Consider the following 25,013-nt stretch of genomic DNA (forward strand, 5'->3'; position numbering starts at 1 on the left):
ACACGCCAACGCCAATATGTCAGAATCACTCCCATCTCAAACATCATTGACCACCGCCCCGACCATCCCCCACCCTCAGGCAAAACGAACCAAATCTTCCGCCTTGCTTACCCCGGACTTACCTAAACTTCCTATCCCACCTTTGAAAGAGACTCTCAAGCGATATCTGAGAGCTCTCGAGGGGCTGCAGACTCCAGAAGAGCATCAGAAGACTAAAGAGGTAGTTGAAGAGTTTCTGACGGAAGGTGGGGAAGGCGAGAAATGGCAGAGGAAATTGGAAGAGTATGCGAAAGAGAAGGAAAGTTATATAGAGGAGTTTTGGTGTGAGTCCTTGTCCATGAAATGACATATATGATATGTATATGGACCTCGAAGGACCGAGAGAGAGTGCTGACAGGATGCGTTACATATACAGACGAAAGTTATCTATCCCACTCCGATTCAGTCGTATTAAGCTTGGTGAGTCAACTAAACGAAAATAAGAGACCCATCTTTAAACGTAGCTGAGAGATGAGGTGCATTACAGAACCCCTTCTTCGTACTCTCGTAAGCTTTTGATAATCTCTTACGAATCTCATCTAAATTTGTGCTGATCGTATATTTATGTAAATACATAGTTCCGACGTTACACCCCGTGCGTCGGACCCCCAATTATCCCGAGCAGCATCCCTGATCCTCTCCTCTCTGTCATTCATCCACGATCTTCGAAATGGGTATCTCCAAGCGGACACGGTCAGGGGCACACCCCTAGATATGAGTCAATATGGTAGATTGTTCGCTACATGTCGTGTACCCACTGATGTAAGCTAGTCCATAACCTAAAGCAGTGTGGAGTGAAGCTGATCATGATGGTATAGCGAGGATGTAGGATGGAAGTTCACGAGCAGAGTAAACATATTGTAGTACTCAGACGAGGACAATTCTGTGAGCTAGTCTACATCTTGAGTGCTCCAGGAGTAGGAGCGTTTCAGCTCATATGACTCTTTTGCGCAGATTGGTTTGACTGTCTCGATTCGAAAGATCGACCTTTGTTGACTGATCGAGAGATTTTGAACAATTTGGAAGCGATTGTGAAGGATGCGGATAAGACACCGGTGCAGTCTGTAAGTGATTGTCAACCTTCAGCTCAATCTGTCTCATGGCTATCATACAACTCATTACCAGAATAGCGAATAAAGGGGCCACAGCTGACCTCGTTGTGCTCACTTATAGGTCGCATCGAATTCAGTTGGAATACTTACCACTGAATCTCGAAAAATATGGTCTTCGCTTCGAGCGGACTTGATCAAATCGAACAAATTGAACGCCTCTTGTTTATCCGTGGTCGAATCTGCATTATTTATCGTTTGTCTTGATGATGCTGGTCCAGAAGATCTTGCAGAACTATGTGGGAACTTCTTATGCGGTGGATACAAGTTGGAAGGTGGTGTGCAGATTGGTACATGTACGAATCGATGGTACGATAAGGTGAGATTGAACAGCCCCTTACGCACGCCAGATCATTCTGATAGGGGCTTACCAATATTATAGCTGCAAATCATCGTTTGCTCAAATGGAGAGGCGGGTATCAACTTTGAACATACCGGTGTAGATGGTCATACGGTATTGAGATATGCTGCGGATGTATATACAGAATTGGTATTGTTATTCGCCAAGGTAAGTCGTCCAGACTGCGTGAGATAAGCCACACGGATTGAGATCTGATGTTTCCAAACAGACGATCAACCCATCTACACCATCACTATTCAAATCGAAACTTTCTCCATTCTCCAAATCATCGAAACAACCACCTAAACCTGAAGACCTGGAGGATGGAGAAGAAGACCCTTCATTCGAGATCCAACCTAAAAAATTGGAATGGAAATTGACACCTGACTTGTTGGCTGGTATAAGATATGCTGAGACGAGGATAAGCGATTTGATATGTCAGAATGATAGTCAGGCTTTGGAATTTAAAGGTTATGGGGGCAACTTCATCAAGAGACATGGATTCAGTCCGGATGCGTTCGTGCAGATGGCTTTTCAGGCGGCTTATTATGGGCTGTACGGTGAGTCGATCGGTCTGGACAGCTGGGATGATAGAAGCTCTTTATTAAGGGTTGACAGAATGCTGATACCATACCCCGATACATATAGGTCGAGTCGAAAGCACGTACGAGCCTGCGATGACGAAAGCTTTCTTGCATGGACGTACCGAGGCTATACGTACTGTACAACCTGAATCAGTGGCATTTGTCAAGGTCAGCTGGTCTACTCACTCTGTATATCCAGTCGAGCACACGTGGCTGACGATCAGCTTGTAATAGGCATTCTGTTCAGATCACGCATCGGTCCACGAAAAGGTCGAATCATTACGAAAAGCTTGTAAAAAGCACACTCAGTTGACTAAAGAATGTAGTCAAGGTCTAGGTCAAGATCGGTAAGTGCCCTTAATTTCCATAGAAAGAAAGATATTGACGAAGCTTTCTACATGATTGTAGACATTTGTACGCGATGTATTCGTTAATCCAGCGGGACATTCAAGCCTATCATGCATCAAGAGCAAGAGGTAGCTCAGCTACGAACGGAGTGAGCGGCTCATACAACGGTAATGGCAATGGACCTATATCACCATCAAGTCAATCAGCTATCCTCTTCTCACCTCAAACTCAAGTATCCACCTTGAGTGGCGAAGGGAGCGTCAACGGTGATGCACCGACTCACGGCCAAGTACCTGGATCTACTGCCCCGGAAGGTGAAAGGCAAAAACCTCGTGTTCCTGCTCTGTTCAAAGATCCGGGATATAATCTCCTGGGAACTAGTGTACTTTCTACTTCGAATTGTGGGAATCCCGCTTTGAGGTTGCTTGGATTTGGACCTGTCACACCAGAGGGATATGGAATAGGTGTGTCATCCTCAATCTTCCAAGCTAAACACTCTCTGTTGAGCTGTATAATCGGTCAATAATCGTTGCTTGGGTTGAACTGATGTTGACATGACGTTTGACATATGTATATAGGATACATCATCAAAGACGAGGGTATCTCAGTCTGCATGTCATCCAAACATCTTCAAACTCGAAGGTTACTTCAGACTCTTCAAGCGTATCTTATCGAAATACAAAAAATGTTGATCACATTATGGAAAGAAGCCAACGAGAGACCTGAAGCGTTCATCGATCATACGGGTGTGATGAGAGATGCGAGAACAGGTAAGAAGGTTGAAATGGATGGTGAGGAAGATAGGGAAGATGAAGAACTACGTGAGTATTATTTCTCCCAAATAAACAACAACCATAAATCAACCGATTAAATGTGATATATGCTTACTTTTGCGGTCGGATGTAGTGGGAGGATTCGGATTCTTCGATGTCGGAGTACAAGCTGCTCTACCTCAAGCAAGAAGGAGAAGACCTACTGTTGGTAAGTCTGATATCCCCGCACAAAATATGTTTTACATTAGCTTATACTGATTGCTTGATGGATTCAGGTAAACAACTCGTCATCGCCGAGTACTAAAATCAGGAGACAATCGGTCCACGTTTCTGTGCGGATGTTTGGATGTATTGATCTGTAATCAGTTGTATAATTTGAAATTGAAAGTGAAATCGACAATGATCTTGCTTTGGATAATATATATATGCATGATGGAATACTGTATGAATGCGTTTTTTATCGATCCTGAGCTGGTTGTTCAGTGCTTGACTGCATTTCTTCCGTAATTGTTCATTCAAATTTCATATGATCACTTTCATCTCCGATCCATGGGTCTTTCATTTCGCTCCGAATCCACTAAAACTGAATTTAAAAAACATCGATCAGCATCAAGGCTCGTAGGGTATCGACGATAAACCGCAACTCTTGTCACTCACCTAAAGAATCCCGAAGGTTTACTTTTCCCCTCTTTCTCTTTCTCTTTATCTTTTTCTTCTCCATCCATTCCCTTTCCTTTAAAATCAAATATTCCACTTCCACCTACGGGACTAGCACCAATGCCGGTCCCAAGCGATTGATGAGGTACATACTTTGCAGCACTCGTATGTGACCTAGTCGATCCACCCCCACTTCCTCTATGAGTGGAAGTCCCTCCCGTCGATTTGGCTAGATCGGATATGTTCCCCGGATCAAGGTTGAATTTTATACCTCCAAATAACGAGGATGGGGAAGGTGTGGAGGTATTCCCTGGGATTGTAAAAGGCGCTGAAGGTGTTGATGGTATTGCTGAATCGGGAGTCTGAGTGGCGGCTGGCTCAACTTTAGTTGTTGTGGGTTGTGAAGGTAATTTGATGCTATTCAAGAAAGATGGTGGTAATTGCCCAGGAAGTGGTAAAGCGTCGATCATTATTGGCTTCTTATGATCATCGGTTTGATTCTCCAGCTTGGTCAATTTGGCAGATTTGAGCTTCTCCAATCTACCCAATAGTCTACTATTCCTATCTCCATTCAAAGCGCTGTCAACTTCCTTCAATATCTCTTTGGTAGGTTCGAAGGATATTGATCTCGCCGTGTTTGAAGAATGGACGATAGTGGATTTTTTAGGTGTATTTCGAAGAGACGAAGGTGCTGGAGAACCAGATCTACCAGGTGAGGAAAGTTTAACGCCGCCTATCCTTCTAGCTAGATCATCGATGGTTTGCTGACGATCTCGAATGGCCGCGTCGATATTCCTGACTGATCGCTGTACCCTCTCAAGAGCAGGTTGTTGGCTGACAACAAAAGACCAAATCAGTCGATGTGGAGCATTGCTTTCCTTGTTCATGGGGTCTGTGCAATTGCGAATTGACTTACGTGTTGCTCCTGCCCTGCTCTCGCAATTCAGCTCGTCTCTTCAATCCAGCAATAGACGCTTCCAATTCTTCGATCTTGGTATCGGCGACCTATAATATTCAAGAAGACAGTGTCAGAATGGATACTGATGTTCCTCAAGCTAGTAAACATTATCACTCACCTGCACGGCTTTACGGAGTCTCGTTTGGCTAGCAGCTTGTTCCGGACTGAGGTCCTTGATCTGCATAACCTTAGCGAAGGATGGATCTTGTCTAGCTTTCAAGAATTTATCCGCTTGGCCAGTTTTCATGTCCGCTAAGAGTACACCCATATAAGCACTCGCTGATGGATTGCTCAAAAGGACTTACTCTTCAGCATGCGAGATTGCAGTTCTGCCAATTTCAGCTCGGTACCATTGTCCTCATTCCTCAAATCAGCCAGCTCTTTCCGAAGGTCTTCGACGATGCTGGTCAATTGGGATATCGATGAGAAAGCGATGATATCGTGTGATGACAAGTTGTCTGCAGTCACGGGGGGAAGTCCAGTAGCGTCGAAGGATTCGTGATATTTGGCATTCGCATCGAGAACGGCTTTGAGCTATTGAGAGGTTTTATCAGCATTGAGAAAGCAAACATAAACTGGTCAACTTACATTATCGAAGTCATCTCCTAAAGCAAGAATGATCTTCTCCACTATCGCGCCCATAGATTTTGACCCGTCATTTGGTCTAGTTGAGGGCGGTGCGACAGTTTCTCGAGTTGGCAAGATGAACTTAGCCGGTACACCTGGAACAGCGGGAGGCGTGTGTGAAGCTGCAGGAACAGGTTTGCCAAACAACGGCTGGATCGCCACACCAGGCGAAGCGGACGGAGTTGCAGGAGCTCCTGGTTTACCTAAACCCAAGCCGAAGGCAGGCCTTGAGGTTTCGGCAGGTATTGCAGGTATGGTTTTGGCTGCGCCAAAAATTGACGGAGGAGTCTCCGCTTTGACAGAGTCTGCTGGTTTATTCCCGAATAAGCTGAATCCACCAGAAGCAGCAGCAGGTGCAGGAGAAGCAGGTTTCGGTACCTCAGCATCTTTGGGGCCAAAGAAGTTGAAGGTTCCGTTTGGCGCCGATGAGGATGCCTTGGCTTGTTCTTCCTTCTGGTCCTTGGGTTGAGCACCGAACAAGCTGATTCCACCATTACTAGCGGGTTTTGCTGCTTCTGTTTTAGTTTCTGCAGGCTTGCTACCGAAAGCACCGAATCCACTGAAAGCGGGAGGCGCAGCTGATAGATCGTTGTTCTCTCCAGCAGGCTTTGTACCGAAAAGACCGAATGCACTTGTAGCAGGTTTATCTTCCGGTTTATTACTCTGTTCGATGGGCTTACTGCCGAATAAGCCTGAGGTAGCAGGTGGCTTAGCAGGTGACGATTCCGGAGTGGTACTTGCGTTTTCAGGCGGACCGGCCAACGGGGAGCTAGTCTTGGAAGCATGTTTGAAAGAGAATGCAGATGGGAGTTTGGGTTGTGCTGGAGTAGTCGAAGGTAAAACGGGTTCTTTCTTCTCTTCTTTAGGCGAGGTGGAAGGAGCGGGACTGAGTCTAGCGAATAACGAGGCGCCTTCCGAACCAGGAGTAGGAGAGATAGGTCCGTTGTCGATAGTCTCAGATTTTCCACTCTTGAAAGGTTTGGCAAACCATGTTGGAGGTGATTTTGTAAGTGATCGAGTGGTCGATAATTCCGACTCAACTTTGCTAGCTTCTTCTTCATATTCTTCCTCCTCTGCTTCGCCTTCATCTTCTTCAGAAGCAAGTTCATCTGATACTTCCTCTTTGATCGGTGACATGTCAGGAGGTATAGACGATGATCTGCGTCGGCCGGAACCTAAAGGTATCTCTTCTTCTTCTTCTTCTTCTTCTTCTTCTCCCTCTCCCTCATCATACTCCTCTTCGTCATACTCCTCGTAGTCCTGGTTGTCATCTTCGCCTTCGTACTCATCCTCGTACTCCTCATCCGTCCCATGACCTTCTTCGAGGAAGGCTGCTCCAGCTTCGACATGATATATTTGCTCTTCGTCTTCTTCGGGGGCAGGAGGTTCTGTTGATTCAGTAGGTCCATCGACAGGTGTGGTCGCGTCAAATGGGTCTATTGGCTGGGTGGAAGTTGAGTCGGGAGTAGTCGATTGGTGGACTGGGGGTTTCTTCTCAGGAGTTGCTGCAGGTGTCGAGGGTTTAGATTCCTCACACGGTACGGGAACGTCATATCCTTGAACTTCCACCTGTTCTTCAGGTGTGGGCGGTGCCGGGTCTGTCGTTGCCTCCTTTTGCGGCGTGGTGCTAGTGGACTTAGCACCGAAAGAGAACGCTGATGGAGTTCCTGGTTTTTCAGGGGCAGTTGATGCAGTGTCTTCTTTCTTGTCCGTTGCGCTACCGAAGATCGACGCGCCGGAACCGCCGAATCCAGCAAAAGCATTTGGTTTCTTGTCCTTATCCGCATCACCACCAAAGACTGAGGTACCATTACTGGCAAATCCTCCAAATCCGGTTGATTTCGGTTGACCATCCGACTTCGCCCCAAAAGCACCAAAACCACCACTTATATTACCTATAGGCTTAGTGCTAGCTGGCACGGAAGATTGGCCAAACCCAGCTGGAACAGAAGACTGACCGAAGCCGCTGCTTCCAAATGCAGAAGAGCCGATAGTAGAGGGTTTTCCGAATGCCGACGATCCGAAAGCTGAAGGAGAAGAAGAGGGTAGTGTAGCAAACGCTGCTGGTGTAGACCCTGAGCCAAAAGCTGGGGTGGATGACTTTGAGATCTGACCGAAAGAACCGACCGAAGGCGCTCCGCCAAATGCAGTAGCAGGTTTGATGAAAGCCGAAGATGATGAGGGTGCTGTTGCGGCGGCTTTTGGAGCCACGATCTTGGGCGGAGGGGAATTAGGCGGTGTTTCGTCGTCCAAGCCGGCAGGCTTTTTGTCGGTTCCGAGGACAGGTGACCCGGGTGGGGAGTCTGCTAGTCCTGGTACTCCAGCAGGATCAGTGTTTTTGCCAAGAGCAGAAGCAAATCCGTCTAAGCCAAGATCGTCTGTTTCTGGGTTGTTGCTAATTTCCGGAGCGGGCGAAGATGCTTTCTTCTGACCGAAGCCACCGAAAGCCGAGGTCTGAGAAGTTGTGGATCCGAAGCCGGCGAAAGCTGATTTGGTTGGCTCTGTGGCAGGAGAGGAGGTCGATTGCTGTCCGAAGCCTCCAAACGCAGATCTTGGCTTGTTAGCCCCGTCAGCCTTTGGACCGAATTCACTGGTAGCAGAAGTAGAGGAAGCAGGCTTGTCTTGAGCAGAAGCCTGAGGGCCAAATCCAGCAAAAGCAGGTTTGGGAGCTTCTGACGAAGGCGAAGGCGTCTGTTTGGAACCGAATGCACTCTGACCGAAAGCACTCGAGGAACCGAACGCACTGCTACCTCCTGTTCCGAATGCACTCGTCGACCCAAAAGCAGAGCCTCCGCTCCCAAAAGGTGATGCTGCTTTATCCTCCGTTTCGTCTAGTTTCGCTGCTTGACCGAAGGCTGACCCTCCGAAGCCAAAAGAAGTACCAGAAGGCTTGCTTGTCGATCCAAACGCACCAAAGCCTACATTCGAGCTAGAGGAGGTAGTGGTCGAGCCGAAAGCTGAAGAGCCAAAAGCACTGGGACTGCTTGCTGAAGGCTTCGACGGTTGTCCGAAAGCAGATTGGCCAAAAGCTGAGCCAGGAGTAGAGGTAGAACCGAAAGCAGATGAACCGAAGGCTGAAGGTTTGGATGTAGGTGTCGATGAAGATCCGAAGGCAGGGACAGGTGTCGATGTGGAGCCAAATGCAGCTGGTTTGGCAGGAGTAGACGTTGGTGTGGTGCTGGCTCCGAAAGCTGTGGGACTGGTAGATGCACCAAATGCAGCCGGTTTAGAGGATTGACCGAAAGCGGACTGACCGAAACCAGATGGAGTACTGGCCTGTCCAAATCCGGAGAAGGCACCAGGCTTGCTCGAGCTTCCAAAAGTACTGCCAGATGCGGATGTCCCAGATGGTGAAGAGGTTGATGCCTGTCCGAATGCAGATGCACCGAAAGCAGCTGGTTTGGAGGCTGAGCCAAAAGCAGATATGGATGATTGACCAAAGGCGGATGAACCGAATGCACTGGCAGAATTGTTCGATGTTTGACCAAACCCCGTAGAACCGAAGGCAGAGCCAGTGGACGGGAGAGGAGCTGGTGAGCTGACGGAAGTAGCGGCTGGTACCTGATTAGATGGCGGAGGCTGAGTTGAGGGTGAACTTGATGATGATAGAGAAGTTGTGACGTCTGAAGGAGAAATCATACCAGGATATAGCCCAGCATCGGGATATCGAACGTCGAATGAGATGATCGTGCCCTCTTGAGTGTAAGCGAGCAATCGAGGTTGAGGCGGTAAATCCGGCAATTCTATTCCTCCTACGATCCCTCGCCGTATCACTTGCGTTGAAGTCAAATCTAATGCTAAAGCCAAGACAGACGCATCATCCCTAACACCCACTTTGGCGGCAGGCAATACACCTCTAGCAGTCTCTTCCAAAAGCAAAACCTCCCATTTTGGGGGTTCCTTCTCACTAGCAGCGTGCCCGTGAAGTACACCAATCTCCGACGAGGCTCCCGAAACGATTAGAGCAAGGTGTTTGGTCTTCTCTCCCCATGTCTTCAATCCAGAAAAATGTCGATATAGACTTGCTCTAGACGCCAGACCCATTGAATTCAACGGATCGAAGAATTTGGTGAATGTGAACTCAGATTTATTCCGATGTATTATATAGGTTTCCGCTTGATCGTCAGGTTGAGCGCCTGTTTGAGCGTAGGAGACTAAGAAAAGATCGTTCTCCAACCACTGAACGAAGACAGGATAGTACGACTCGAGGTCGGGTGGGGATGGTATTTCAGCTTTGGGTGTACCTTCCGGCGTGTATTGAACCAATTTGCCAGATGGTGTACCGACAGCTATCTGTCTACCCTTCGCCGACCAGCTCGCTATGTGAACGTCAGTACATCTTTCTTCAGATGTCTTTTGTCACTATTACTCACCACATGTAAAGGGTCCTGAGAGAGGAGCTGACAGTCTACGATCTTCTATATCGGCTATGACTAGTCCTTCACTCGCCAGCAATATCACAAGACGTGAATGTTGGTCACTCGAGGAAGTAGCAGGATTGGGCAGGACTTCAAGTAGCGATGAGGGTATATCAGTGGTGAATGAGTGATAAGATGCAGTCTGGAAAGATCGAAAATTGATGAGAACGGTTGGTCCAGCTGTTCAAGGAGAATATACTCACGTTACCGCTCAAAACTTCCTTTAATTTAAAAACTTGTACTCCACTCCCCTCAGCTGTAGCAACCACCAGACGTTCCTCGTTCATCGCAAGTCTATCAAGCGATCAGCTATTGTACCCATGAATTCATTGGCCAAAATCTGACTTACCTGATCCAGACTGGTCTGGCAGGAAGGGATATTGTCTGTATGGCATCTGAAGTTGGAGAAGCATCCTTCGCTGCACCTTCCAATACCTTATGAAAGTGGGATAAACGATGTATGCGTATATCTAGAATGACCAATATGATCACATCTCAGCGCTCCAGTATGTAGCTTCTGTCTAAATGACACTCACCGTTGTTGCCTCCAGCAATCAGTAGATCCCAAAGATTTGAAACGACCATCAGATTGCACTCCGCCGGTAGTCCTTCTAATTCAACTTTATCCGACACCCGCACATCGACATCGTGATTTGTCCTGACTAGTTGGATCCACTGAGACTCCCATCATTAGCAAGCATGTTACGGGCAAAGACTCTGTCATAACCTACATCTACATCCAGCTCCTCTCCTTCTATAACTTGAGTGCTGGGCCCAGCTGAGGGCTGATCATCGTCCATTGCCAAGGCACCGAAGGAATTTCCACCATTCCCGAACATGTTGAGATAGGCTGCAGCTCTATCTAGGTCTGTGACAGAGACTGTGATGTATTGGTGATTTGATGAGATGGAAGTGTAGAGAGCACGAAGTCGGTCAACAGATCATCCACTTGATCGTCTTCGCAACTCTCCACACGACGTTAAAGCACTTCAGCCTCACCTTACGTAATCAGTCTTTCTCACCGGTTTAATCGACGTCGAGACCATAACTATGACAACGAGATGATTGAAATTGCTTTGTTTTCAACTTCTGTCTTCTACATCAGCTACTCAATATCGAGAGGAAGGGTTATGGCCCCCTATCTACCACATCACGACCGCCCACCTTACTTTACAAGCTTACCAACACCTCCTTATCCCCGTGATCTTCCTACGCCCCGATACGCCTCTCCTGACTTGAACCCTTCCATCCCCTTTCCTCCGCATAACATCATGTCATCCGAGTCCGAAACAGACTATAGTGAATCAAATCGAATCTCACATAGCAATGGAGGAAGCTCAAGTTATATTCCTAGAGTCAGGGAGGATGATTCTGGACCAAGTAGGAAAAGAGCACGACCAGAGGAATACCAGGAAGATTATGCCCCACAGTATGCTCAGACTGGACCGGGTTATATGCAATTGACAGGATCTATATTCAATATATCTCCTCGAAATCCATTCACCAGCGTTGTGGGAGACTTCATGATGGCTAGTGCTGCAGGACTGGAGAATATTGAGGTGAGCAAGGTATACTTGACATCGGTCTCCGTCCAACTAATGATTGTAGGATAGATCGAAATTAAATTAGGTATATTGACTGCACCTGACCATCAAGGTCCTTCGAGGAGGATACGACTGCCAACACAGAGTGAGATGAGTGCGTGTATTCTACTATGAGAATCCTCTCTGGGAAGATTTGTCTTGGCTTACATTGGGCCAAACTCCTAGTTGTCCCACCAGACTACCCTCTCGGTCCATTCCAATCTACAATGCATCCTCAGCAGCATAAAACGCTCAACAACCTTCTCAACCAAGCTGCTCAATCTTCGGTAAATCTTGCTCCTGAACAGGGCAGAGTGAAGTTCTCCCGATCAAAATTGACGGATTCTTTCCATGGTGCAGGAGGTCGAAATGGGAAGGTGAGGGTGAGCAGGAGTAGAGAAACCGGCGAAGTGGTGGAAGTTGTCAAGAAGAGACGAGTGGCGGATATGAACGTTTATTGTCCGGGCGCAGCGTTCGACTGGAGAATAAGCGTCAATGTTGAAGAACCTTGTGCGTAATTTTCTCAATGATCCCATATAATCCTCGGGTTATAAAAGGATGTTGATTGACCAATTGGACAGGTGAGATGCCCGAGGGACCGCCTTCGATGACGAGAGATAAAGATCGAGCTACATATAGGCATCAAGTCTGTCAAGTTGACTTGACGCATGTTATGTCACGAGTGAGTACTTACAATCTTCCTCCGGGTGAAACATTGAGCTGATACATCGTCTATCTTGTAGGAAACTCCTCAATCACGACCGATATCGTCATTCGAACTGGAAATAGAAGTATTGGACGTGGTGACGTTGTTAGCAGAGGGAACAGCGGGATCAGATCGGTTTGATGAGATACTACAAAACGTCCTGGACACAGCAAGAATGTTGGTGAAAAATTGTGATCCAGCACCTCAGTAACAACGATAGACAGTCATATGCAAGATCTATATATGTGTTCCAGTCACCCTCAGATACTCTCTTCCAGCCGACCGAAGCTCAAAACTACTTTTCGCATCGGTGATGGACTTCCTGGCTGAGGTCGATCTAATCTATGAATATCATCAGGTTGTCAGGTCAGTGAATAGCATATAGTTGAAGGAAAGTGGACATGGTAGACCAGAGCATATAATCGTTATCATCATTATCGAGCTGTGGTAATTGAATAAACATCTTAAGTACTTTCAAAATATGAGATATTCTGAAGCATGCATTTATGCTAAAAGGTGATACAGTATGTCTGTCCATCATCCTAGAATTCGAAGAGCCAGACGAACAAGGTCATTGTTCAGAACTGTATTGGACTTTCACGAAAAGCTAAGTTTTATCTCCTCAAATACTGCATTTTCATGTCAATTCTCACCATCTGTATCAGCTAACCCAGACATGATGTTGGTATCTCGATTGCCGAGGTTTTGGTATTCTCCACGGATAGCTGTATCTTCACTCTCACTGACTTTGGTATCGCATTGACTAATCTTGTCCATCGCATGCAAGTCATTGCTTGATGTTGAGTCATAATTCTCCAAAATACCATATTTGGTAAGTTCGTCCATACATTTAAAATCCATCGAATATACTCCACATCCGATCCAAGTTTTCTTCAGCTCATCCGCCAAACCGACCTGACTATCTCCACTTTCCTCTTTCTTCGTCATATAAGCCTCCGCAAATTTTCTCAGATGTTTTCGTCTATCATCAACCACTTGGGTATCAGGGTGGGGCCGAACATAGATACTTGGATAGACAACTTGATCATCCGAGGTCCCACAAACCAAATATCCTACCTCCGTCTTACCAGAGTCTCTATCATGTTCAGCGATAGTAATGGTCTTCTTGAACTTTTCCAAAGCAGGTATCATCGATGGGTCATCTGTCGATCGAAATTCGTAATCTCCAAAAGAAGGTACACTTTTGAGGAGGTCGACTCTTGAGTCGACGTACTCTTGGATCGTATCAAATTCGTCCATTCGAATACCGGTGTCTATCAGTTCATGGAATTTGCTTTGTATTTCATTTGCATGATCTTCGATATCTTTTTCAACAGAGTAGGCTGTAAATAAAGATGATCTGGATCTTAGTACCAGATGCTCTGGGGCATTTCTCTCCATTGATAGGAACGATCTGAGATGACAAGATTTGCAGGGCTCGGTGTAGACGTGGTATACTAATGTGATAGGGGAAGTGGCGTTTTTCGAAGAGGACATGATGGGCAGATCAAAGTTTAAGATATTTCCATAGGTGATCCCCACGGCAATGGGAACAAGAAAAGGTAGTAAAGTTTGAGAACGCTTTCGTTGTCGTCTATACGTAGACACCTTGTCGACCTACCTTCTGGAGGTACTTGAGAATCTAAATACCCATGAAAGGACCACTAATGAAAAGATTGCAGCGGCATTGAAACGAAAGATGCGTATTGCCTGTCCACGAGCCTTCGGTTGTATAAGTAAATGTCACCCTCGTAGCGTTGCATCATACAAAAACGGTCGGCTGCACGATAGCGTCTCCATTCTTCATCGTGTCCAACGAGTATGTCAGATAGGATGGTGGCGAATTTTTGAATGGCTTCTTATGGTCTCAACACAGCTGCTGTAGCTGCCACAATGAGTGGCACTGTGAATCGTCAGTAGTAAAGGATCATGCACTTGACTGCCGAAGAAACAGGCAGATCATATATAGAACAGACTGTCTATTGAGCCTGTCCCTTCTAGTCTATAGGACTATCTCGTTAACTTACGTTTCCAACTTCTCAACCTATCCTTGAGCGATTGTTCCTTACTGAATTGTGTGATCAATCCATGTCTTTCCAACTCCTTGAAGTTCTCCCAGTCCATCGACACGATGTTCATACCAGGATATACTTCTGTTGCCGCTTGAGTTGCTGAACATATCCAGATATGTTCGGGTTTCTTCAACTCTTGCGCGAAGTCATCCATTTCCCGTAATTTCTCTTCTGACACGTCGCTAGCAGGTGAAACGTACACGCCAGCATCTCTGATGGTGTCCATCGACTCCTCCACCTCGGATGAATCAGCAGCTAAAATGAGCACAGGAGCTCTGACATTTTGGCTCATCTCGATCAATTGGTCCAGAGACTTTACAGATGATTCAGTCCTCATGGGAATAGTAATGCAATGATTTTGAAAAGTATCCCAACGTCTGCGTACGGTCGAGATCATCTGTTTTGCGAAATATTTAGCTGATTCTTCATGAGGAGCGTACCTTCCGCTCTCTGTTATCTTCTTTTCCACTTGCGCTGCCAATGTTAGTCCTGCATTCGTAGTTTCCTGGCATGATCCTCTGTGTACTGCCGAGAAGAACTGGATGGTGTCCGAGGTTGGTTTAGCGTAGTAGAAGACCTTGCTTATGGTGTGGGTCTCGCCATTGGATAGATTGACTTGTAGGTCTTGTGACATCGTTTGGACGAATAGTGATGACTAGACAATGCCAAAATTGAATCATTGAAGCGTTGACATTTTATACTTGCTCTTGACACATGTACTGTATGAAACATCCTCCCCTGTTACATGTCCAGGAGCGTGCTGATGGCCTGAAGGCGTATCTTAGATCTGAGCAAGGATTGTTAGATCCACCTTTCATCCTTGGAGCAAGGGAAGCTTCAGTGAATATCGCATTCGTATATGCTTGTAGAGCGAATACAGAATAGTGCATACGAGGTGAAACTGGTGGCAGAGCAAGTATTGCGAAACCTTCGTCGGATTGTGCGTCCTTTATAGACATAAACGGTCTCCATAACGGTCTTCATGCATACCCGTGAAGGAAAGGCATTTGAATGCTATGATGATTTGTCTCATGCCAAAAGGTTCACACAGACAGCTCATCGATCGAAAGGATGTCTAATCACAAACACAATGTGCACTTGAAAGGATACTGAAAGTAAAACTAGCATCTAAGACATGTGGCAGGGAAGGGCGATACGGTAAATTAGTCTACAATAGGGGCATCTCGATCATGCAAAACTATCAGAGTTGCAGAGGTCAACAATCTGTACATTGGCTCATTGCCATCCGCATGTTATGAGCACACTGTATACTAGCGGGGAAGAGAAATCGGAAAACAGATTACGGTAAAGCAGAAGAAAGCAAAAAGAAAACACCAATAGTCAAAATACTCCAATCGTATAAAACCAGTAGTTACGATATCATCACTCAAAGCTAAGTCAATTAATCCCTCAAACTCACAAAAACCACGCACAACCAAAATATGGCTCCCTTGACCTTACTTTGGCTAGCGATAGATCGCATAGTCGACGGGAAAGTGACTAACCTAAAATCGAAAGACGGTAAAAGGAAATATGTCATACCAGCATGTTACGAAGATATACGTATGTCGAATAATGGAAACAAGAAGGAGAATTATAAGGATGTGAATTATCTGATCAGGTCGGGGAGGATGGCAATGGAGAAGGGCGATGCTCAGGTGAGTACTACTGTAAGCTTTACCGAATGGATACATTCGGAGTACTATGTTCACGAGGTAGACCTTTGTCAAGTACCCCAGGGGCAGCGAACACCCATACATAAATGGATACATACATGTAAGGCTGATATAAGCGAATTTGTAGGTGTTTTATAGAATATTCTGTCTGATGTCAGAATTGAACAAACATAACACGGGCTCGAGTGGCTGTTTTAGTTCAAGCGATTTGAAGCACCTGAATTATGATGTGAGTACATCCTCCAAGATATACATACTCCATTTCCCCTGCCTGAATTCTGATGATCTTAGCGCATGCCTGATACACAGCATGGTAAGAAAGAATCATCAAAACTGGTACGATCCGATCAATCGTCTATGAGACATATGAAGAATTTTGCTTGGTTAATGGAAAGTATTATGCCTTCTCCTGTAAGTCCATCAATTTCAATTGAGTCATGTGAATCTCAAATGTTGACAATTTCACCAGACGGGAGGTTTCCGCCTAGGTACAGGGACGATCTTCATGGCGATCCCATTCCTAGGAGCGTTACTGACTGCAATGATGAATTCGATGGTCTATATACGTATTGCCACCCGAGTCTCGGCCCCAAGGTGGTTGGTGACAGAAATCTTTCTACCTCTATTCTGGGCTGTTTTCTTCTCGTAAGTCACAACTTCCTCTTTATCAATAGAAAAATCTATCTGTTCAGTAAAGGTGCTGATTTGGATTGTCACGAAGATTCATTATGCCCTCTTTAGGCGATCTTCCGGCCTCTCGGATTTCACCATCTCGTCGAGCAGCACGTAAAGTCAAATACTGGTTGAAGCTACGTACGATCTTATCACTCGATGAGCGAGATCCCGAAACAGGTTTATGGATATCAAAGCATTTGAATATTGTCTTCCCGAATTTACCGGATGGGAACAGATACACTTGGCGGTATAGCGATGGTTTGAGAAAAGAGATTTTTGGCGATGATCTGAAGCATCTCTATAAGACCAAGGACAAGAATAGCATAGAAGATAGAGTGTGACGCAGGTTTGGTCATTGAAAACGGTAGTGAAATCGACGAAGTGCAATGCGGATAGGAATTGACGGAGTGCATGATAGTCTATACTCAATGCATGAATTAAGTATATATATAGTCAAAGATGCTACTTAAAATGTGCATAACAGATCAGCTAGTTTTGAACGGAAAGGCATATCAGTTGATTCGTCCATACATCTTCCGAAGTCACAACGTTTTGGCCGTGATGGAAGATGCATCACCCCAAAGACCCCCACACAACCTTTCCATCCACTATCACCCCTTTGACTTTTACGTCCAAAATCTCATCATCGGGCACTGCCATCAAATCATCATCCCAAATGACTGCATCGAATTTTCTTCCTGGTTTTAACGATCCGGTGATATTCGAGAACGACGCGTAGGCACCTATATATTATGCCTATCAGGTTCTGAAGCCCAGCTCTGAGATCAAGTGGAAGCCAAACTTACCATCAATGGTCATTCCTCGCATCGCTTCGATTCTTGTCAATTTCTCTGACGCGTACCATCCTTCCTTACCATGCGGCGATCGACCGTCCTCTGATAGCCTAGTCACAGCTGCGTAAAAGCCTTTGAGGGGATCTATAGATTCGACCGGGAAATCCGATCCTAGGGTGACCCGCCCGCCATGGCTAATGTCCACTTCAGCCTTCGTCAATCCTTCGACGAATTGCACACTCACTTGAGATAGCTTCGCCATGCATAAGCACCTTTAATACGTTCTGGGCCAAGTCGATCTTCGGCGTACCACATCTATACGAATCATGAGCCTAGGTGTATTCATCATAGAAAGTGTCACTCACATCACTCGTAGCATGAGTCGGCTGCACACTAGCAATAACTGCCATGTCATATCTATCAGCATTGATGCAGGTCGCGATAAAAATATTTTTCAGACGTACCGCGAAGTCTCACCGCACGCTCAATGTCTTCCGAGGTCATGATCTGAGCATGTTCCAACCTGAATCTGGCATTTCTCCTGGTTTCTAGTGGATGACCCTCCAAAGCAGCTTCTATGGCGTCTAGTACAACATGAGCAGCTCGATCGCCTATCGTGTGTACATTCTGAACGCGTTGTCAGCTTACAGGCGGCTGTGCTTGGAAACTTTATGACTGACCACCTGCCAACCCTGAGACAGCAAATCAGCATGCATACTTTGTCATATAAAAAAATCTCTGACACTCACGGCATCATACCACTGTTTGATTAGTGGTCCCCACACTTCCTCCGGTTTCAGCATGAATCCCTTCCATCCTGGTTTGTCAGAGTAATCTTCTAATAGAGCGGCACCTCTAGATCCTAGTGCGCCATCACCGAAGAGCTTGACTGATCGGAGGATGTAATGTGATTCTGATTTCGATTACAGATCTGATCAGTACTGTGGGCCTTACGACAGAAGATCACCCTATAAGCATGCGAGACTCACCTGGATCAGTTATCTGTTCTACTTTATCGCCGCAAAAATCTTCGTCTTCGCATTTGAGCTGTCCCAAAGTACTTTTTGTTAGACCTGATCAGACTTTTTAGAGAACAAATTTACCATCTGATAGAACCTTATCGGCAATTTCCCTTCTTCGGCCATCCTAGTCGTAGAAAATTGTATCAGCTGGACCGCTGACAATCGCACTACGAAATGTTCGCTATGTATATACCTTTTCCAAAATGAAACTTCCTTCAAAAACCCTTGTGCATCATGCACTCCTGTCAAGCCTTTGCTCATCGCATCCTCCAGCATTATATTCAGATACCGCTCTCTGTCTTCGTCAGTCCAGGGAGGCCGAATAGCAGTGAGCATGTCAATGGCATTATCGATCTAGCATGTACATTCTTTCGATTCAGCTGGGGTCCGCGCTCGGCTAGCTGACGGTGAGGTGAACCTACAAATATTCCAGTTGGTCTGCCATTTTCATCCCTCACCACCTGACCACCCTGGACATCCGGTATATCATCACCTAGAAGCTTCAAGATAGCGGGCGACACCCATTCGACGTGGAAATCTACTCTTGATAAGCTGATAGGTAGGTCCTTGAGCATGGGAGAGGAATCAAAATCCGCCTGAGACGGAACCGCCATTAGCAGCTGATGGGCTTACGAGAGAGCTGCAACTGCACTCACTGCAGTGGGAAATTCTTTATTTTCCCAGATATTCTGATCCCATCCTAGACCTTCTAACCAAGCACCCTCTTTCAGCGGATTGTTCTTGACGAATTCCTCCACTTTTCGAATGACTTCTGCGACTGATTTACAACCATGCAAAGGAAGTTGCCGCGAGTGGCCATAAATCAGAGGATGCCCGTGTGAGTCGATGAAACCCTATAGACTGAAATCTCAGTCATTGAGCGACAATCAATATATTTTAGCTTACCGGAGTCATAGTGTGCCCTTGAGGCAGATTTATGATCTTCATAGCATTTAAAGGGTTTTTGTCGATCCAATTACGACGGATCTTACCTGAAGTCCTAAGGCTGTATCAGTCATTGACATCCAGCCGGCTGATTCTATCAAGCTACACTTGAGGATTATCTAACTCACCGAGACTACCAGTCTGAACTACCTGTCCACGATCGACAACAACGCACTGAGTCTCTCCCACTCCTTCACCCTCAGGCACAGTATAGATGGACTGACCGTCTTTCGAGCAGATAGCGTATCTTGCTGGCAACTGTTTACTATGCTTCGCATAGGTCGGTGTGGAATGGTAGAAAGTCTGATGTTTCTGAGCGTATACAACGAAGAATCCCAATATGAGTAAAGAAAGTGAGATGTGAAGTGAACGAGTTGGATGACCTCTACGAGGGGGTGGAGGGTGTCTCTGGTAAGGTGTCACGGGGGTTTGCTCTGCTTTGGAGGAGGGCACCCTGCGTCTCAGTGAAGGGTCGGACATCTCTGATTACGCCTTCGACTGCTATCAAGTCAAGACAAGACAGAAGCGATGGATCACGCATTTCATCTCGTCTCGTCTTATCTTCAATATCGCGATGTGCCCCTTGGACTACCTCCACACCACCAAGAGCTACTTTCCCACGATGACACCCATATCTATGTATTTTGGCGCACGGGTGACCGGCTCGATTGGGACTGAGCCCTGAGCCATCGCAGCGTTTCGATTGCAGCATGCATCGTAATGGATCATTAGGAAAAAGAAATAGGGCACCACGTGTGTAATCCATTCCTGTGGGGAATTAAACAATTCAATTAGCTCTTGTCCTTTCTGTTTTAAGTTATGCGAGGTTGAGGTCAGTTCATCTGAAAATGTCGTCCCATACTTTCTCGCAAAGTGGTCAATCCCCTTGTATCCCTGTCCTGATCCTCTTGTTCACGTCCTGTTCCAACTCTCGATTCTCTTCATTCTCGCTCGCCACCGACTCATCCACCTCGCTTCCCCTCGTCTCCTCAGCGAGCAGGGCAACGCATTTTTGACAGTCTCGACGCGACCACCAAACAAAAGAGTATCTGTATTGGTATCGCGGATTTCTCGGATAGGTCGTAGTGCGACTACTGGAAAGAGAAATAAAGTTAATCTCATACCATACTACTTTATTATTGGACAAAATCGCGTTTCGCCGATTCTTGGTCTTACATTATTATTATTTGTATAATTCCTCAAACTTTTCTGCTGTTCAACACAACAGGAACATAGGACATTGGTTGCTAGCCTTGCTACCTTGGAATCTCAGTCGGTATCGCCAGTTAAGATTCAGATCATCTGAATCAACCCATACTTGTCAAGCTATCCGACGCCAACGCTTGGATCGCCGCAAGATGGGTTTGCGTACGATGCTCCGATCCACTCTCGTCTCGCTATCCTCACTCTCCTCCTCCGCCCCTATAGAAGTCATAACAACATGCTTCATCCTCGTCACCCTCGTCTACTTCCAGCTCCTCCATGCGATCAAGGGATCGGAATTCTTTAACATCCCCTCTGCCTCTCCACCACCTCGTCCAGTCCACCTCGTCCGTCTATCGCACCCACCACAACTCGATGAATCAGCTTATGGTCTTCCCAGTACTAGTTCGAGGCTGGCCAATCATTTCAACACTGCTACACCGTGGAGTGGAGAAGATTGGCAGCCTGTGACTGTAGGAGGTTTCAGAAGGATATTAGAAGCGAATGCAGTAGAAGGTGGATATGTGTTTGATGAGAAGATCGGAGGCAACCCAGCGGGCGAGAAAGCCGCCGTGGTCTTGGTAAAACAGATTGTGTTGGTCAAAGAAGATGAGAGTGAATCGACGGATCAATGGGAGAATTGGCTATTGAATGATTTCGGTGTAGAATTTGGAGGTTCAAAATACACTTATAAAGAACTATGTTTCGATTGTTCAATCAAACCTACCTTGACAGAACATCCCTTACATCCATCTCAATCCGTCTTAACCCTCTTCCTACAAGCTCCTACGCCGTACACACCGACTTTACCATATCTCAATGGTCTGGGTAAATTACCTCCTTTTACCCCTCCTCACTCCAACACGACTTTCAGGATCCTCACCCCCGCAAGCACAAGTTGGGGCTTTTTACCCAGCTTCGACGGTGCAGGATTATTTTCAAACTTCGGTGATGGGCTCAGTCAAAGTGAAAAGGAGGATGAAGATGCGCTCTACGGGTTGAGGAATGTCAGATGGTTTGCCTACGCTGTTAGAGCCTTTGGCGTTCGATTCTGGAATCTGGCAAAGGTTAGTGTTCATATTTTCCATGCGCTACTTTTCTTTCAGTATAGTCCTATCCGACCAGTCAAGCTGACCTCTGTGATACTTCGTAGAACGCAGATTCCGCGGACATCTTCGTAGTCTTACTTGGGTATGTGTTGATGCATGGTGTGTTCGTGCACTTGTTCATCGGTATGAGGAATATAGGAAGTTCATTCTGGCTTCGTAAGTTTAATCTTGTCTGGTGTCGGATGCTGCCGCCATCGATGACTTGCATGTGACATCCATCAGAACAATAAAGATGTCAGTTTCGCTGACTCTTCTTATTGTTCCTTTTCTTGATCCATCGATAATAGCCGTGGCCACTTTGGTATCATCTACATTCGCTTTCCTCGTCGCCCTCTTAGCAGCATACTTACTCAATGTACCTATCGATCCCATCTGTCTATCAGAAGCATTACCCTTCTTAGTCATCACTGTCGGTTTCGACAAACCTTTCTGGCTCGCCAAAGCGGTACTACAAAACCCGGACATTGCTCCTGTCCCCACTTCCCCCGAAATGTCTCCTGTAGACGATATTATCGACGAAACAGGTCTTGGATTAGATCTCGGAACTTTGCATAAGGAACTCGCTCCATTAGAAAGGTTACAGAGATTAGCAGAAGGGAAAGTCAGATGGGCTGCACCGGTTGCAGCTAAGAAGATTGTCGTCGATGCTGTAAGAAAAGCGGGTGTCAGGATTGTGAGAGATTATGCTATCGAAATTGCAGTCTTGAGTGTAGGAGCAGCCAGTGGAATCGGTGGATTAAGAGAGTTCTGTTATCTTGGTAGGTACAACAATCCTCAACGCTACTGGCTTCTTATTAACTGACCTCCTAATAGCCGCACTCATCATGGCCGTCGACTGTGTCTTCCTCTTCTCCTTCTACGTGGCTATCCTCAGTGTCATGGTAGAAGTCCATCGAATCAAACTAATCCGAGGCAACCGACGTGCCAAGCATCTTCGACGCAATTCAAGTCATGCCTCGCTCAACGCTGCCTCTATCTCACCATCGCCTACCGGTAAATCGTTCTCATCTACAGATGCGGATGAACAACCTAAGAACCCCATGGTCCGACTGAAGCTTCTCCTCATCGTCTCATTCCTTACCCTACATATCCTCAACCTTTGTACCACTCTTACCGAACAGACAGCTTTGAAGAGGCATTCCACCCACTCAGTACCCAATGTCACCCCACGTGCAATGCTAGATCCTCGAAGTCCTACTCTCTCTCCTATGCTGCAGGCATTATACGACAATCAGCCTCCCGAGACCGATATGGCTGTCCAGATAATACCCGCAACCAATGTCGTCATGTCCAGCGAGGATTACATCCCTTCGAGAATGGCGACCATCGATCAATTCATGAGCGAGTGGACTCAACTTGTTGGTGATCCAGTGTTGAGTAAATGGATCGTCGTCACACTCGGTATCAGTGTCTTGTTGAACGGTTATCTCATTAAAGGTATCGCATCCAACTCTATGGGGGGTAAAGGGCCGGTCGCTGCTGCGGCCCAGATCCTCGTAGGAGTCTTTGAGTCCGCGGAGAAGAGTGATAGGGAAAGGAAAGCTGCTAGTAAATCAGCTACTCCCCGGGGCAAGCTTCCAGCCAACTACACGCATCCTGCACCTGCGAAAGATGGCGAGAAGACACCGAAAGGTGATGAACGACCCAATGGTAATATCGGTCAGATCATGGTCCCGTCAGCTCCCAAAGTTCCAATTATCACTGAACCTTCTCCGCCTATCCCTAAATCCGACTCAAGCTCTTCTCTTCAATCGATGCACTTTGGTCGACGATCCCTGGAAGAATGTATCGACATCTATGCTGGAGGTGTTGGATCTAACAACCTTTCCGATGAAGAGATCATCTTGTTAGTAGAGAAAGGCAAGATCGCACCTTACGCTCTGGAAAAGGTGTTGAAGAATCTCGAACGAGCTGTAAGAGTCCGACGAGCTGTCATTTCTCGATCATCAGTCACCCGAACTTTGGAAAACAGTCTTTTGCCTATGGCCGACTACGATTACAAGCAGATCATCGGAGCGTGCTGCGAGAACGTCGTCGGTTACATGCCTCTTCCCGTTGGTATCGCTGGTCCATTGAACGTCGATGGTGAATTACTACATATTCCTATGGCTACGACGGAAGGTACCCTGGTCGCATCGACCTCACGAGGATGTAAAGCTCTGAACTCGGGTGGTGGAGTCACCACAGTCTTGACTCATGATGCCATGACTCGAGGACCTGCCATCGATTTCCCTTCTGTGGTATTAGCGTGTGATGCTAGATTATGGATAGATTCCAACGAAGGTTTCAGCATCTTGAGAGCTGCTTTCGACAGTACATCTCGATTCGCAAGATTACAAACTCTAGAATGTGCTTTGGCAGGTAGGACATTATATGTCCGATTTGCCACTCAGACAGGAGACGCGATGGGGATGAACATGATTTCCAAAGGAGTGGAAAAAGCTTTGGAAGTTTTGAGAGAAAGATACCCGGATATGCACGTTTTGGCCTTATCGGGTAATTACTGTACGGACAAGAAACCCGCTGCGATCAATTGGATAGAAGGTAGAGGTAAATCTGTTGTGGCCGAGGCTGTCGTACCGGGACATATAGTGAAGAGTGTCTTGAAGACCACAGTGAAAGACTTGTGTAATCTGAATATCAAGAAGAATTTGATCGGAAGTGCGATGGCGGGAAGTATAGGTGGTTTCAACGCTCATGCTGCAAATATCTTGACCGTACGTCTCACTTTTACCGTGCGCATCCAAAGATTATATGCTGATTATGATTCGTGTTTCATATAGGCCATGTACCTCGCATGTGGTCAAGATCCAGCTCAGAATGTCGAATCGTCCAACTGTATGACATTGATGGAACCGTGAGTCCGAGTCATTTGCGACCATCCATTCAGTCCCGAGTGTTCAGGTATACTAAACCTATTATTTTACTTTAGAACCAATGACGGTGCCGATCTATTGATATCATGCTCAATGCCATCGATCGAAGTTGGAACCGTGGGAGGAGGTACGATTCTCTCTCCTCAGAGAGCAATGTTGGAGATGTTGGGAGTGGCCGGTGCTCATCCTACCACACCCGGAGCCAACGCCCAACGACTCGCCAGAATAATATGTGCGGCCGTCATGGCTGGAGAACTCTCTCTGATGTCTGCTCTAGCGGCTGGACATCTCATTCAAGCTCATATGAAACATAATCGATCTGCACCTGTCACTCCTGGTGCGGTTACCCCCTTCGGAGGTATCACGCCGTTGAGAGAAAGTATGTTGATCAATGGACCTCCACCCAAAGGATTAAGTCCTGTCACTGCTACTAGGCAGACTTTCTAGAGTAGCTATATTTTGTTTTTGATCTTTTCATATGGATTTTTCGCATTTTGTT

General features: G+C 46.4%; 8 protein-coding genes across 8 annotated transcripts; 4 read left to right on the forward strand and 4 right to left on the reverse strand.

Moving 5' to 3' along the window:
• Positions 1–16: 16 nt before the first annotated feature.
• I203_107707 (uncharacterized protein) lies at positions 17–3,497 on the forward strand (the record flags this gene model as incomplete). Its single annotated transcript, XM_065518243.1, has 15 exons — positions 17–323; positions 416–459; positions 527–546; positions 618–801; positions 858–924; positions 994–1,103; positions 1,213–1,467; positions 1,531–1,656; positions 1,718–2,048; positions 2,137–2,240; positions 2,307–2,419; positions 2,481–2,884; positions 2,999–3,241; positions 3,327–3,401; positions 3,469–3,497. 15 exons carry the CDS (start codon positions 17–19, stop codon positions 3,495–3,497), a joined length of 2,412 nt encoding a protein of 803 aa, XP_065372973.1.
• Positions 3,498–3,846: 349 nt separating this feature from the next.
• Positions 3,847–10,692, reverse strand: I203_107708 (uncharacterized protein; the record flags this gene model as incomplete). The annotated part of the gene is made up of 10 exons (XM_065518244.1): positions 3,847–4,684; positions 4,767–4,855; positions 4,927–5,060; positions 5,114–5,342; positions 5,397–9,754; positions 9,809–9,995; positions 10,057–10,147; positions 10,203–10,323; positions 10,390–10,528; positions 10,585–10,692. The coding sequence occupies 10 exons, from the start codon at positions 10,690–10,692 to the stop codon at positions 3,847–3,849; spliced, it is 6,294 nt and encodes a 2,097-aa protein (XP_065372974.1).
• Positions 10,693–10,983: 291 nt separating this feature from the next.
• On the forward strand, positions 10,984–12,353 carry I203_107709 (uncharacterized protein; the record flags this gene model as incomplete). Its single annotated transcript, XM_019145782.2, has 5 exons — positions 10,984–11,412; positions 11,467–11,551; positions 11,623–11,946; positions 12,018–12,118; positions 12,180–12,353. 5 exons carry the CDS (start codon positions 10,984–10,986, stop codon positions 12,351–12,353), a joined length of 1,113 nt encoding a protein of 370 aa, XP_019005601.2.
• Positions 12,354–12,784: 431 nt separating this feature from the next.
• I203_107710 (uncharacterized protein) lies at positions 12,785–13,639 on the reverse strand (the record flags this gene model as incomplete). Its single annotated transcript, XM_019145783.1, has 1 exon — positions 12,785–13,639. One exon carries the CDS (start codon positions 13,637–13,639, stop codon positions 12,785–12,787), a length of 855 nt encoding a protein of 284 aa, XP_019005602.1.
• Positions 13,640–14,001: 362 nt separating this feature from the next.
• Positions 14,002–14,848, reverse strand: I203_107711 (uncharacterized protein; the record flags this gene model as incomplete). The annotated part of the gene is made up of 3 exons (XM_019145784.1): positions 14,002–14,045; positions 14,170–14,527; positions 14,600–14,848. The coding sequence occupies 3 exons, from the start codon at positions 14,846–14,848 to the stop codon at positions 14,002–14,004; spliced, it is 651 nt and encodes a 216-aa protein (XP_019005603.1).
• Positions 14,849–15,656: 808 nt separating this feature from the next.
• On the forward strand, positions 15,657–16,906 carry I203_107712 (uncharacterized protein; the record flags this gene model as incomplete). The annotated part of the gene is made up of 5 exons (XM_019145785.1): positions 15,657–15,872; positions 16,018–16,119; positions 16,200–16,301; positions 16,360–16,535; positions 16,612–16,906. 5 exons carry the CDS (start codon positions 15,657–15,659, stop codon positions 16,904–16,906), a joined length of 891 nt encoding a protein of 296 aa, XP_019005604.1.
• Positions 16,907–17,138: 232 nt separating this feature from the next.
• Positions 17,139–19,806, reverse strand: I203_107713 (uncharacterized protein; the record flags this gene model as incomplete). Its single annotated transcript, XM_019145786.1, has 14 exons — positions 17,139–17,308; positions 17,372–17,553; positions 17,604–17,674; positions 17,725–17,762; positions 17,824–17,986; positions 18,040–18,051; positions 18,109–18,272; positions 18,349–18,406; positions 18,463–18,505; positions 18,575–18,735; positions 18,804–18,977; positions 19,038–19,235; positions 19,288–19,373; positions 19,455–19,806. The coding sequence occupies 14 exons, from the start codon at positions 19,804–19,806 to the stop codon at positions 17,139–17,141; spliced, it is 1,872 nt and encodes a 623-aa protein (XP_019005605.1).
• An 878-nt stretch (positions 19,807–20,684) lies between these two features.
• Positions 20,685–24,961, forward strand: I203_107714 (hydroxymethylglutaryl-CoA reductase (NADPH); the record flags this gene model as incomplete). The annotated part of the gene is made up of 6 exons (XM_019145787.1): positions 20,685–21,596; positions 21,683–21,794; positions 21,926–22,396; positions 22,452–24,355; positions 24,422–24,495; positions 24,571–24,961. 6 exons carry the CDS (start codon positions 20,685–20,687, stop codon positions 24,959–24,961), a joined length of 3,864 nt encoding a protein of 1,287 aa, XP_019005606.1.
• Between the last annotated feature and the right edge of the window lie 52 nt (positions 24,962–25,013).

Source organism: Kwoniella mangroviensis, chromosome 2 (genome assembly GCF_000507465.2).
Source record: "Kwoniella mangroviensis CBS 8507 chromosome 2, whole genome shotgun sequence".
In the NCBI taxonomy this organism is placed as follows: domain Eukaryota; kingdom Fungi; phylum Basidiomycota; class Tremellomycetes; order Tremellales; family Cryptococcaceae; genus Kwoniella; species Kwoniella mangrovensis.